General features: G+C 44.2%; 1 protein-coding gene across 2 annotated transcripts in view; it reads left to right on the top strand.

Moving 5' to 3' along the window:
• Positions 1–14,733, top strand: part of JAKMIP2 (janus kinase and microtubule interacting protein 2) — a 155,346-nt gene that overhangs the window by 132,870 nt on the left and 7,743 nt on the right. For both annotated transcript variants that reach the window (XM_073651290.1, XM_073651289.1), the window contains exons 18-21: positions 7,588–7,656; positions 8,128–8,205; positions 8,613–8,816; positions 14,220–14,285. In XM_073651290.1, the coding sequence (XP_073507391.1) occupies positions 7,588–7,656; positions 8,128–8,205; positions 8,613–8,816; positions 14,220–14,285 (417 nt within the window). The remainder of the gene's footprint in view (positions 1–7,587; positions 7,657–8,127; positions 8,206–8,612; positions 8,817–14,219; positions 14,286–14,733) is intronic.

Raw genomic sequence — 14,733 nt, 5'->3', positions numbered from 1 at the left:
CCCCTGTGTGCCTGAGAGAAGCTGCTGCACATGGTCTATGGTTGCCCTGAGTAATGGTTCCCCCAGGATTCCAAATAATTCATGTAACCTGTCTCGCCCCAATCTGAACCTAACGGCGTGCGTATAACAATAGACATTTGGTCTCTGAATGCTCCAGGACCCTGTACCATAAGGATTTAGAAGGAAATCGTGTATAAAATACATAGGTGTACAGTTGCTTGTATAGGGATTTTACTAATACTACTGTGATAAATACAATTCAGCAGCCTCACTAAATTGCAGCTATACACTGTCCTTTCTGATCCCATTACATAGGATCTTTCACAAAATGTTACATTATGAACTGTACATTCTTGCATATAGCTGCAGGAACTGAGGTCATAACATTTATTTATTTCTCTTTCTTTCTCCACTCCGTTGTAGAAATACAAGGTGCTGAAATTACTGGCACCTTATAGGTTACTTTTATTTATTATTCAACTGTGCGGTTAATTTCGGGCAACTTTATGGGCATGTACTTCAACCCACTATGACACTGCCCTATCAATAAAAAAGGCAGTGTTAAAAGTATACACCCACAGTTCTGACCGCTTAGAGAGATGGTGAGAACTGTGGCAGCATGTTCATGTGAGACCACGCTGACATTGCCTCCATTCTCAATACGCCACTAACTGGAACTCCTCCCTACCGGGATCTTCTGTCAGTGACACACTGGACCGGTGGCGTACAGTGGCTTCAGAGTAGCTGTCAGAGTGAGGATCATCGTGGGACCCAGGACGGCAGACCTACTACAGGTAAGTAAGTATTAAGTCACATTCACATGTTCAGCATGTGGTCAGTTTTTTACATCAGTATTTGTAAGCGAAAACCAGAAGTACAACAGTCAGAGGAAAAGTATAATAGAAACATGTCACAATTTCAGTATTTATCCAACACTTCTGGATTTGGTTTACAAATACTGATGTGAAATACCGACCAAATATTGAACGTGTGAATGTGGCCTTACTCATAGTCTTCCCCTAAACAATGTTCATTTTCTTGATAATAATTTTGATGGTCACCATCTTTACTAGCAGTTTGCAGACCCCATTTGAGTCTCTTATGGTAACGATCATCACTCCAAGTATAACGAGGGGGCTGATCCCCCACCATTATTAGTAGCATAATGAGGAGGGGGCACCTTCCTCTCTCTGCAGCCCGCTAAAGCTCTGGTGACGCTGTACGCTGACTACACTGCCACAGCTTTGCCCCTCCTCTGGACGGTTTATTTCTGGCAGAACTTGTTGGCATATACTATTCAAACTACTGTGGGCACCGACTTTTTGGTGCCCTGTATCTCCACAACAGAGTGGAGAAGAAAAGGAAAAGAAAATGCTATGATCTCCATTGCTGCAACTATACGAGGGAATGTACAGTTCATAGTGTAACATTTTGTGAAAGGTCCGCTTTAAATTAATGTTGAGCACAGCGGTGGACATACCGTTGTTGCGACCTGTGCAACCTCACAGGGTCCCAAGAGGCAAAGGGGCCACTTCCACTACACCAAGCAGCTTCTGTCACAAACACTTTATTGGACTGTAAAAGGCTGATATACTGTTCTTGCATAGCGGCCCTTTTCTGTCTGTATCTGCTCTTAGTTTAACATTTTGATAATTGGGACCATATTTTTATTCTATACTAGGGCTGTTCATTTCTTACAAAAAAACAGTGGTATATTCCATCCAAGGAAAATCAAAGCCCCTCTCACTATATACCACAGTGATTTTGTTTTTTAGGAGACTTTGCAAGGGGAATCCTGACAACTTGTGGTCCACATGTGTGGCGCTTCCAAGAACAACTGGTTCAAAAAAGTATAGTATGGTACGGAAAGTATTCAGACCCCTTTAAATTTTTCACTCTTTCTTTCATTGCAGCCATTTGCTAAATTCTAAAAAGTTCATTTTTTTTTCTCATTAAAGTACACACTGCACCTCATCTTAACTGAAAAAAAACAAAAATGTAGAATTTTATGCAAATTTATTAAAAAAGAAAAACTGAAATATTACATGGTCATAAGTATTCAGACCCTTTGCTCAGTATTGAGTAGAAGCACCCTTTTTGAGCTAGTACAGCCATGAGTCTTCTTGGGAATGATGCAACAAGTTTTTCACTCCTGGATTTGGGGATCCTCTGCCATTCTTCCTTGCAGATCCTCTCCAGTTTTGTCAGGTTGGATGGTGAACGTTGGTGGACAGCCATTTTCAAGTCTCTCCAGAGATGCTCAATTGGGTTTAGGTTAGGGCTCTGGCTGGGCCAGTCAAGAATGGTCACAGAGAGCCAGTCCTTTGTTATTTTAGCTGTGTGCTTAGGGTCATTGTCTTGTTGGAAGGTGAACCTAGGCCTAGTCAGAGGTCCAGAGCACTCTGGAAGAGGTTTTCATCCAGGATATCTCTGTACTTAGCCGCATTCATGTTTCCTTCAATTGCAACCGGTCGTCCTGTCCCTGCAACTGAAAAACACCCCCATAGCATGATGCTGCCACCACCATGTTTCACTGTTGGGATTGTATTGGGGAGGTGATGAGCAGTGCCTGGTTTTCTCCTCACATACTGTGAATTATCACCAAAAAGTTCTATCTTCGTCTCATCAGACCAGAGAATCTTATTTCCCAATGTCTGGGAGTCCTTCATGTGTTTCTGAGCAAACTCTATGCGGGCTTTCATATGTCTTGCACTGAGGAGAGGCTTCCGTCAGGCCACTCTGCCATAAAGCCCCGACTGGTGGAGTGCTGCAGTGATAGTTGACTTTGTGGAACTTTCTCCCATCTCCCTACTGCATTTCTGGAGCTCAGCCACAGAGATCTTGGGGTTCTTTTTTACCTCTCTGACCAAGGCTCTTCTCCCACGATTGCTCAGTTTGGCTGAACGGCCAGCTCTAGGAAGAATTCTGGTGGTCCCAAACTTCTTCCATTTAAGGATTATGGAGGCCACTGTGCTCTTAGGAACCTTGAGTAATGCAGAAATTCTTTCGAAATCTTGACCAGATCTGTGCCTTGCCACAATTCTGTCTCTGAGATCCTTGGGCAGTTCCTTTGAGCTCATGATTCTCATTTGGTCTGACATGCACTGTGAGCTGTGAGGTCTTATATAGACAGATGTGTGCCTTTCCAAATCAAGTCCTATCATTTTAATTAAAGACAGATGAACTCCAATGAAGGAGTAGAACCATCTCAAGGAGGATCACAAGGAAATGGACAGCATGTGACTTAAATATGAGTGTCTGAGCAAAGGATCTGAATACTTATGACCATGTGATATTTAAGTTTTTCTTTTTTAATAAATTTGCAAAAATTTCTACATTTCTGTTTTTTTCAGTCAAGATGGGTTGCAGAGTGTACTTTAACGAGAGAAAAAAATGAACTTTTTAGAATTTACCTAATGGCTGCAATGAAACAAAGAGTGAAAAATTTAAAGGGGTCTGAATACTTTCCGTTCCCACTGTATATTCTCTTCAGAGGAAAAGAGGACTTGGACTCTAGTGTCACCTATTGGTTGCGGCAATCCTAAAAGTCAATATCGACCCTTTAGCAAGCCTTCAATCCCCACAAGGAGAAATGTTACCCCTTAGACCACATGGAAACAAACATAGAAAAAACTACATATATATGAATAAAACATCAAATATTAACATTACCAGAAGTTTTGGAGACATTTATGGTACTTTACTATATAGTTAAGCAGAGATCCTCAGAGAGCTGAGATTACAAATTACATTTAATTTATAGTATTATATAAGAACCCACTACACACTACACACTTGTCCCTATCTGTCTATTTCCTGAATGCATTTAGCCTCTGGCTCCTAATTACTCCCCCCCTCCATCCTGTGCTTTTGTGAACAGTCTCCCTGCGGCTCCTCCCCTCCTGCTCACAGCTGACCCACACCATGTGCTATTAAGAGCTTCATAAATCTAGAGACCCAGGTCTGGCTCTGAAGGGTCGCTCTTAAGAGTCAAACAGAAATATGCCAGAAATGGGCCAGAAGTGACCAGAAGGTACCAATATTTACTAATTGTACTTAGTTTCTCTTTCTCATTCACACTTAAACCTTCACTATGCTAACATGTGCCCTTACTGTCTTTGCACCACTAATCCTTACTCTCTTTCATTATCCCGAAACCCCAGCACCCTCTAACCAAATAATCATCTCTCCTTCCCTCTTACCTCCCCACCTGACCTCATCTGCAGACCTGCTCCTCAACCTCAGATCTATCCTACCAAAACATAAAGCAAGGCGGACAATCTCCTTCTCCCACCTGCTCTCCCTCTCTCTGCTTCTTCTCACTGCTGATGACATATCTCCCAATCCTGGACCCCCACAGCTTACACCTCCCAACAATTCCCAATCCTATTACTTCCAACCAACTACAAACTATCGCAACCTCTCCTATGTTAAACCTGTGCCCTTGACGCCCACCCCCCCTGCTCCCTCTCTCTGGAGCACTCTGGAATGCTCCATTTTGTCCACGACCTCTTTACCTTTTGTAATCTCTCCTTCCAGGGCATCACAGAGACATGGTTGACACCCTCCGACACTGCCTTTCCTGCTGCGCTGTGTTATGGTGGCCTCCACTTCACCCACACTCCTCGCCCTGGAAACAGACATGGTGGAGGAGTGGGTCTTCTCCTTTCTACCAACTGCATCTTTAGCCCTACCCCACCTCTACCATCCCTTATTCTCCCTTCTTTTGAATTCTACTCTGTCCGCATCTACTCTCCCTCCAACCTCCAAGTGGCTGTCATATACCGACCTCCAGGCTCGGTCACTGCCTTTATTGACCAATTCTCCACCGGGCTTCTTTACTTTCTCTCTGCTGACATTCCCACAATCATCATGGGCGATTTCAACATCCCCACTGACACTCGCCAGTCAGCAGCATCCAAACTCCTGTCACTTACTTCATCTTTTGGACTTACTCAGTGGTCCTCCTCAGCCACCCATACAGACGGACACACACTAGACCTCATCTTCACCCGACTCTGCTCCCTATCTAACCTCACAAGCTCCCCCATACCCCTATGTGACCACCATCTACTCACATTCTCATCCCTGTCCTCCTCACTTGTCACCCACCAGCAACTAGCACACCCCTGCAGAGACCGCTCTCATCTCAACACTCACACACTCTCTGACTCTATTCTACCACTGACATCCATATCTTCACTCCACGACACAGATAGCAACACTGCTTTCTACAATGCCACTCTCGAATCAGCTATTGACTCGGTCGCCCCTCTTGTGCATGGCAGAGCAGACGAGTCAATAGGCGAACCTGGCACAACAACCTCACTAAACAGCTTTGGCAAACGTCCAGGGTTGCGGAGCGGCGTTGGAAGAAAACACATTCATAAGATGATTTCACTGCATTCAAACAAGCAACGCTCGAATTCAAATCAGCCCTCACCTCTTTTAAACAGGCTTACTTCACAACCCTCATATCTTCCTTATCCTACAACCCCAAACAGTTAATCAAGACTTTTAACTCTCTCCTCTTCCCTCCGCTACCCCCTCCAACCTCTGTCATCTCTGCCGAAGAGTTTGCCACACACTTCAGAAACAAGATTGACCAAACAAGGCAAGACTTTACTGTCCAACCACCACAACCCCTTTGTTTTCCAGACCATTGCCCTTCCCCCATAACCTCCCTTTCCAACATCAATCACGGAAGGAGACCTTACTCGTCTCCTCTCCAAATCACACCTCACCACTTGTGCACTCGACCCCATCCCATCCCACCTCCTCCCCAGCCTCACCCCCACACTCATCCTATCCCTAATCGATCTCTTCAACCTATAACTAACTTCTGGTACCTTCCCCTCTGCCTTCAAACATGCCACAATCACACCTATCCTCAAAAAGCCATACCTCGACCCAACCGCCTAGTCCAGCTACTGCCCCATATCGCTGCTCCCATTTACCTCCAAACTCCTTTGGCAACACGTTCACGCTGAACTTTCCTCTCACTTCTCAACTAACCTTCTCTTCGACAACTGGCAATCTAGCTTCCGCCCCCACCAATCCACCGAAACTGCCCTTACCAAAATTACTAATGACTTACCAACAGCCAAAGCTAACAGACACTTCTCTGTACTCCTTTTTCTTGACCTGTCCTCTGCCTTCGACACAGTTGACCACTGCCTCCTATAGATCCTCTCTTCCTTTGGTGTCAAAAACCTTGCCCTATCTTGGATGTCCTCATACCTTTCTAATCCTCATCCCACCCCCTCTCTGTTGGAGTCCCTCAAGGCTCTGTTTTAGGACCCCTACTCTTCTCAATCTATACCCTTTGCCTGGGACAGCTCATAAAATCCCATGGCTTCCAGAACCATCTGTACGCTGATGACACCCAGATCTACCTCTCTGGCCCAGATGTCACCTCTCTGCTGTCCAGAATCCCAGCATGTGTATCAGCCATATCCTCCTTCTTCTCCTCTCGCTTCCTTAAGCTCAATGTGGACAAAACTGAACTCATCGTCTTTCCCCCCATCTCGCATATCTTCCCCACCTGAGCTTTCTATCACAATAAATGACATCACACTTTCCCCTTTACCGGCAATCCGCTGCCTCGGAGTAACCCTTGACTCTGCCCTGTCCTTCAAACCCTACATCGAAGCTCTCACCACCTCCTGTCGCCTCCAGCTCAAAAATATTTCCAGAATCCGTCCTTTCCTCAACCCTCAATCTACTAAACTGCTTGTGCATGCCCTCATCATCTCCCGCCTCGACTACTGCTCTCCTCTGTGGCCTACCTGCTAACACTCTCGCACCCCTCCAGTCCATCCTTAACTCTGCTGCGCAACTAGTTCATCTCTCACCTCGCTACTTCTCTGCTACCCCCCCTTTGCAAATCCATTCACTGGCTCCCAATTGCCCAGCGAATCCAGTTCAAACTACTAACATGGACCTACAAAGCCATCCATAATCTTTCTCCTCCGTACATCTCTCAACTAATCTCCCGATATATTCCCTTACGTAATCTCCGGTCCTCGCATGACCTCCTTCTCTCCTCCACACTCATTCGTTCCTCACCCAATCGCCTCCAAGATTTCTCCCGAATATCCCCCATCGTATGGAATTCTGGGCCTCAACAAGTCTGATTAGCCTTCACATTTGAATCCTTCAGACGGAACCTGAAAACCATTCTCTTCAATCAAGCTTACAGCCTGCAATGACCTTGCAGCAAGCCACCTCAACAACACCGGAGCTACTGCAACCCTCCCAACCTACTGTCTCCTTCCCCGTTCCTGCAGAATGTCAGCCCGCAAGGGCGGGGTCCTCTTCCCTTTGTACCAGTCTATCATTGTTAGCTTTGTTTACTGTAAGTGATATCTGTATTTGGTATGTAACCCCTTCTGTACATCACCATGGAATCAATGGTGCTATATAAATAAATAATAATAATAAAAAAGAACAGATAATTGTCTAAACTGAGTTTATAATAACTCAGTATGATTTCTACTGCGTATGGGCTAAAATAAAAACTACTCTTGTGCGTCTTGTGTGTTTGTATATGTCACTAATTGTAATTCCTCTTTTTTGTCTTGACAGTGGATACAGCAGATTGAAGGAGCTGAGGCCGCACTTCATCGGAAGATGATGGAGTTGGAGAGTGACATGGTGAGTAGCTGAGTGCAGTCAGTAAATTTGGATTTCAACCTTTACCTTATAAACTTTATTTGCACTCTTGGCAAGAAACTGCACACAAAAGTAGAAAACTGGAGGACAATGGTGAGTATAATGTAGAAAAGAGAAAGTGCTATTACTCTGGATGATTTTAGACAATTAATGTAAAGGAGGCACAAATAGAGTCACCGGACGGTGCCCTCTTTTCTATGATCAAAACAAGAAAGGAGCGTGAACTATATCGTATGACCATCATGGAAGAGTGAGAGCACTAAATGTACATATAGATTTAAAGAGGAGCTGTTTCGTCTCTTGACTTTTTTTGGTAGATACTTATATTCACCATGAAAAGTGTATAAAGTAAATAAGTGTAATAAACTATGCAAGTTATAATGATGCTTGTAATATCTGTGTATCAGAGCTGTCAACGTACCGAGAATCAAGTTCGATATTTCATTCCCTTAGGAGCAGTTCTGTAAACTGAAGGGATATTTGGAAGAAGAACTGGATTACAGGAAGCAGGCCCTGGACCAAGCATACATGGTTTGTATTTTGTAACTATATTCATATAGTAAATCACTTAGGTCATGGAAGCTGTGCATTCTAAAGACTATTTCACAGAGGCTTTAAACACGTTTGAGGGAGTGATTGTGCTCTTCCAGATGGGAAACAACCCTATCAATGTCTTTTATGACCCGGTCCTGTAATGCTTAAATGAAGCAGTAGCTTGTTTAGCTACAACAAAAAGATTTTAGTCACTTTTTGTACAACACCTCTGTGGCAGATAGGCTCAACGGGTCATATGAAAAGACAATTCCAAAGATTTATTGTTGACCCTATTTTAGATGAAAGTCTTTGAATACAGTAAAATAAGCAAAAGAAAAGGCCAATAGTGGAACGGTACAAGTGATTGTCATGTCTTCTTCTCTGATTGACTATTGACTGAACAGCGAATTCAAGAACTGGAAGCCACTCTGTACAACGCATTGCAGCAGGAATCAGTCATCAAATTTGGAGAGTTACTCAATGACAAGCAGCAAGATGAACTCAGAATGGCTGTGGAAAAGCTGAGGCGGCAAATGTTACGCAAAAGCAGAGAATTCGACTGTCAGATCCTGCAGGAAAGAATGGAGCTTCTCCAACAGGCTCACCAGGTACTAAGGACAGAAAGGGATATCTTATAAAGGAAACATTCTGGCTAGTTCAACCCCAATTTTAACAGAGAATATAGTCCTCACCCCAATCATATACGTCCCAAGTGCTGAATGTGTGTTCTCACCATGAGTTTTTGGTCAGTTTTTGATGTTGCAGATTTTCTGCAGCATTCCTGCACCTATTAAGTAATATAGGTTACTTGCATTTTTTCGAAAATCTGCAACATTAAAAATTCACCGAAAGCTCATGGTCGGAACCTAATGTTAGGCCACGTGAAAACACGCTCAGTATTTGGTCAGTATTTTACATCAGTATGTGTAAGCCAAACCAGGAGTGGGTGATAAATACAGAAGTGGTGACGTGTTTCTATTATACTTTTCCTCTGATTGTTCCACTCCTGATTTTGGCTTACAAATACTGACGTAAAATACTGAGCAAATACTGAACGTGTGACCGTATCACAGCTCCTATACAGTGTACTGTACTAAGTATATAGAGTATATATAAAAAACTGCAGATCTCTTGTGAATGAATTTAATGCATTATGGCTTTATTACCAGTACCAGGCATCATAGTGTCCACCATATATACACCAACAAGAATCTAAAACCTACATTGTATATGTATTTTAAGATTCTTACTGAAATGGGCATATTTGAGAATTATGGAAATTACTTGTTAATTCATAGGCAGCATGGCAAATTTTACTAAATCGATGAAAAAGTTCTCACCATAGTAGTATAATGTACACATAACTTCAGCCTTTCCCAATTCAGACATCTTCACAAACTTTTGCCACTATTACAGTGATCAGTTCCAATTTTTAAATTGTAATTATACTGATAGGGCATCAGTATTGTATTGGAAGTGGGGGGCACTCAGTCTGTGCACCCTCAATGATCAGTCATTTAAAGGGGCCTTGGTCAGGGGCGTACATAGGAATCATGGGGCCCCATAGCAGAAGCTCTAATTGGGCCCTCCCCCTACAATAAATAAATAAATATTTGTCTGTGTCACAGAAGAGCAGATCTCACAACTTTCCAGCCTTTACATAGTAATATTCCTCCTGCTGAAGTCCTAGATTCCTCTTTCATTGCCCCCAAAAACTATGATGCCAATAAAAGTGCCCCCCAAACACAGTAGGACACTCCCACGGTGCATTCCTAAATATTAGCCTCCACATGCGCATTATAATGACCCCACTGTACCCCACCTCAACTCTAAAGGCAAAGTATGGTGACTCCCAACACAGTATGATCCCCCAACTGTGACCCCCACACAGCCCTCCATGCAGTATAATGGGCCTACATGCAGTATAATGGCCTGCACTAGCCCTCCTAACAGTATGATGGACCCCACACAGCCCTCCAAACAGTATGATGGACCCCACACAAATCTTCACACCGTGTAATTGCTTTCATACAGTATAATGGCCCTCCACATAGCCCTCAAAATATTATAATGGCCGCACATAACCTTCCAAATAGTATAATGCATCCCCATAATCCTCCATATAGTTTAATGAACTTCCCATGGACCTCCATAGAATATAATGCACTCCACATAGTCCTCCATACAGTGTATTACACACTCCATAGGGTAAAATGCAGCCCCCATATAGTATAACAAACCCCACAGTCCAGCAGATTTATGGGCACCATGTACTCACTGATTTTAAAATACCATATATTTTAAATAAGCCAACCTGAGTATAATCCGAGGTACCCAATTTTACCACAAAAAACTGGGAAAAATTATTGACTTGAGTATAAGCCTAGGGTGGAAAATGCAGCAGCTACTGGTAAATTTCCCCATCCCGGTACGCATTGCTCCCTCATCCCTCAATCCTGGAATGTATGGCACCCCTCATCCCCCAATCCTGGAATGCATGGCCCCCTCATCCCCCAATCCTGGTATGTATGGCATCCCACATTCCCCAATCCTGGTATGTATGGCACCCTCTTCCCTCAATCCTGGTAAGTATGGCACCATCATCCCCCAATCCTGGTATGTATAGCACACTCATCCCACAAACCTGGTATGTATGGCACCTTCATCTCCAATCCTGCTTTGTATGGCCCCCTCATCCCCCAATCCTGGTATGTATGGTCTCCTCATCCGCCAATCCTGGTATGTATGGCACCCTCATCCCCCTATCCTGGTATGTATGGCACTCTCATCCCCCAATCCTGGTATTTATGGCACCCTCATTCCCCCAATGCCTGGTATGTATGGCACCCTCATCCCCCAATCCTGGTATGTATGGCACCCTCATCCCCCAATCCTGGTATGTCTGGGACCTCATCCCCCAATCCTGATATGTATGGCACCCTCATCCCCCGATCCTGGTATGTATGGCACCCTCATCCCCCAATCCTGGTATGTATGGCACCCTCATCCCCCAATCCTGGTATGTATGGCACCCTCATCCCCCAATCCTGGTATGTATGGCACTCTCATCCCCCGATCCTGGTATGCATGGCCCCCCTCATCACCCAATCCTGGTATGCATGGTCTCCTCTTCCCCCAATCCTGGTAAGTATGGCCTCCTCAGCCCCAATCCTGGTATGCATGACCCCCTCATCCCCCACTCCTGGTATGCATGGCCCCCTCATCCCCCAATCCTGGTATGTATGGCTTCCTCATCCCCCAATCCTGGTATGTATGGCCTTCTCATCCCCCAATCCTGGTATGTATGGCCTCCTCATCCCCCAATCCTCGTATGTGTGGCCCCCTCATCCCCCAATCCTGGTATGCATGGCCCAATCACTTTACACATAAAAAAATAAACACTAATACTCACCTTCTTTCATCACCTCTGCTCCAGCGCTGCATCCTGTCTGCCAGCAGCTCATGACAGCATCTGAGCAGCGCGCGCTCTAAGACGCTGATGTGAGCTGCCGGCATATTCACTCCTCTCCATGCCAGGACTACGGGCATGGAAAAGAGTGAATATGCATTCTCTTTAGTAGCGGGCACTGTCAGAAGGAGCTGCGGCTCAGCGCTCCTCCGTGCCCACTGCTAAAGAAAATGAATATTCCATCTTCTCCACGCCCATGGGAGTAGAGAAGAGGGAATATTAATTTCCTTTTAGCAGCGGGCACACGTGGTAGCTGCAGCAGCGGCTACTGCGTGTGCCGCGCTCCTCCACCGCCACAACCTCCCCTCCCGCTATCCACCAACGGAATCTCTATATACTCGAGTATAAGCCGAGGGGGGCTTTACTCGGCTTATACTCGAGTATATAGGGTACATACAATACTCACCTATCCTCCTCGTTCCTGGGTGGAGGCAGACCTCGATGCGGGCAGCAGCAGGCGGTAGGCAGACTGTGTGTCAGTGAGGAGGCCACAGCGGCAGCAGCAGCGGGCAGTGTATGAGGACTGGGGGAGGCAGCTGGGGGTTTTCTGGCCCTGTGAGTGGGTTATTTCTGGTCCTGTGAGGGGGCTATTTCTGGCTGCAGAGTTGATGTGGAGCCTGGGCGGAGTCTCAAGGGGGCCCCAAAATTTTACCAGTATGGAGCCCCAAAATTCCTAGTAGCAGCCCTGATTGCAGCTAATGCACATTCGTTGAATGGCATGCAGATGTGCTACCATCCGCCACAAAAATTACAATGATTTGCCTGGTTAGCAATGAAAGGGATACAATGTGGAGTGCCATGACTAATATACCAGTAATAAACCACATAAAAGGGATAAATACCGTCAGACCATGACAGTATCTTATTGCCACATAGTGTCTCAATGTAACCACCATCCTGTTAGTAAACAAAAATCCACTATACCAAGACAAATATATGAATTATACCACTTACTAGGGACAAATACCCCCACACCATGACCAGACCACACAAACCACCACATAGTGACTGAATAATACCACAATACCGATCATTACCAAAAACTCCAGTGCTAACACTAATAATGCCAACAGTGACGATCTTGGGTTAGACTGCAGTTATACACAGGAGCTCTGTAGATAGAGCTTTACCATATGCATAAATCCAATGACTTACTGGTGATGTCTCCAATTGAAATCATTCATCTTTGCTTTCCTTGTTCATCTGGCGCAGACCGATATCATTTCTTCCAGTCACAACTCATATTTGCAGAAAGTAACACACAGACATCTGTGGTTCATCACTTCTAGAGCACCTTCCCACTTATTACCTCAATTTTACACTGCGCTAGATGAAAAAGAAAGTGCCATACTGTTGCCCTGGTGGCCTGCACAGTAACAGTACCTCCCTTTTGTTCCCCCCCACAGTAACAGTATTCCCAAAAATAAAATATATTACAATAGTGAGGTCTACCATTGTGACCCCCTCACAGTAGAAATGTTTCTGCTATGGCCTCCATACAGTATTAATGCTTATGTTCCCTATTGTGACCCACATACAAATGCACCAGTAATGCACCCTTCACACTGGCTACAATTCGGTAATAACACATGACTTTTCTGCCTACATACAATAATATGCTTCAATACAATTGGAACTTTCCAAATTGTGGCTCCATAAATTACTAATGTGTGGGCCACAATAGGGAATATTATTAAATTATGGGAACATTGGTAATATATTATTAATGTCACTCTTTGTGAAGTAATACTGTTCCCCATTCTGGTCTCCATACTGTAATAATATCCCCCAATTGGCCTTACACTGTAATTATGTCCCTTAATTGCCCCATTCGCTAATATTGTTCTCCATTCTGGCCTCTATAATATAATAAAGTCCTCCGTCCAAGCACATACTGTAATAATGTCCTGGTCCCAATATTGTAATAATGTCTCGTCTTGGCCTCAATACTGTAATAATGTCCCCCTTCCTTGCACTCTTTACACAAAAAACAAAATTATTTTCACTTGTCCAAGCTCCCATGGTAAGTAGCATGCTCTTCCTCCTCCATAGTTGGCACAGGTGGACAGCACGACGCCATGCAGTGACGTCATGACTCATGCGCCACCTGCGATGGGTATGCCAATGTCAGCTGCCGGCCTTTAATAGGCTGGTTGTTTGAGTAAGTATAATATAGCAGTGCAAGGAGCAAGTGTCTCACTGCTCCACAATACATTGCACCTGAATTTGCATCTAACGACTCAGATACAGCTGAAAATAGTGCTCGCACCGATGGGCCCCACTCGGCCATGGGACCAGTTGCATACCCTATGACCACGATCCTTAGGAATATGTACATATATACATAGGGGACATTTTGTATCTTTCTGAACTAAAACAGTTTTAGTTAAAAAATAAATAATAAAGATAAAACCACACTCACATGATTTCCCCTCACATTTGGTCAATGTAAAACCAGTAAGTGGATTTGAGGTCAAGTCTTCAAAGCATTTGTCTACTATTTATAGTTTCACTGAATTCCGATTTTTCTCTTTGATTTCAGAGAATCCGAGACCTGGAAGATAAAACAGATATTCAGAAGAGACAGATTAAAGACTTAGAGGAAAAGGTTGGTTGTAAAAATCAATATCTTTGATTTCTAAATTTTTTTCCCTCAATGAAACTTGTATTATGACTAAACAGCCTATATATATGCCGAACATACGTACAGAGTATTCTTCATATGTACGGCTAAATTTTATGACTTGCTACCAGTCATCAACACAGCAGGATAACAATGGTAAAGGCCTCCACAGACATTAGGTTAACATTAGCTGATATCAGAGAGATCGATTGACATTCTAATTTGTGTGGGGCTCCCAACTCTTCCTGGACAGATGATGTTGGGAAAGATAAGGATCCAACATGTCCAAGTTCAGACAGCTGATCCTTTTGTTCTTGGTGAGATGTCGCTCCCAAGAGAGTCTCTCATAGAGACCACAAGAAATCTCGGCAGGACCACCGCTCTTGGGAGAGATAGGAGTCGGCTCTACTCCACTTGACAAAAATTTGCTACA

This window comes from Phyllobates terribilis, unplaced genomic scaffold (genome assembly GCF_046119375.1).
Source record: "Phyllobates terribilis strain yellow unplaced genomic scaffold, ASM4611937v1 Scaffold_11__3_contigs__length_659146591, whole genome shotgun sequence".
Lineage (NCBI taxonomy): Eukaryota > Metazoa > Chordata > Amphibia > Anura > Dendrobatidae > Phyllobates > Phyllobates terribilis.
Note: the sequence above shows the minus strand (reverse complement) of the source record. Positions and strands in the feature narration are given on the sequence as shown.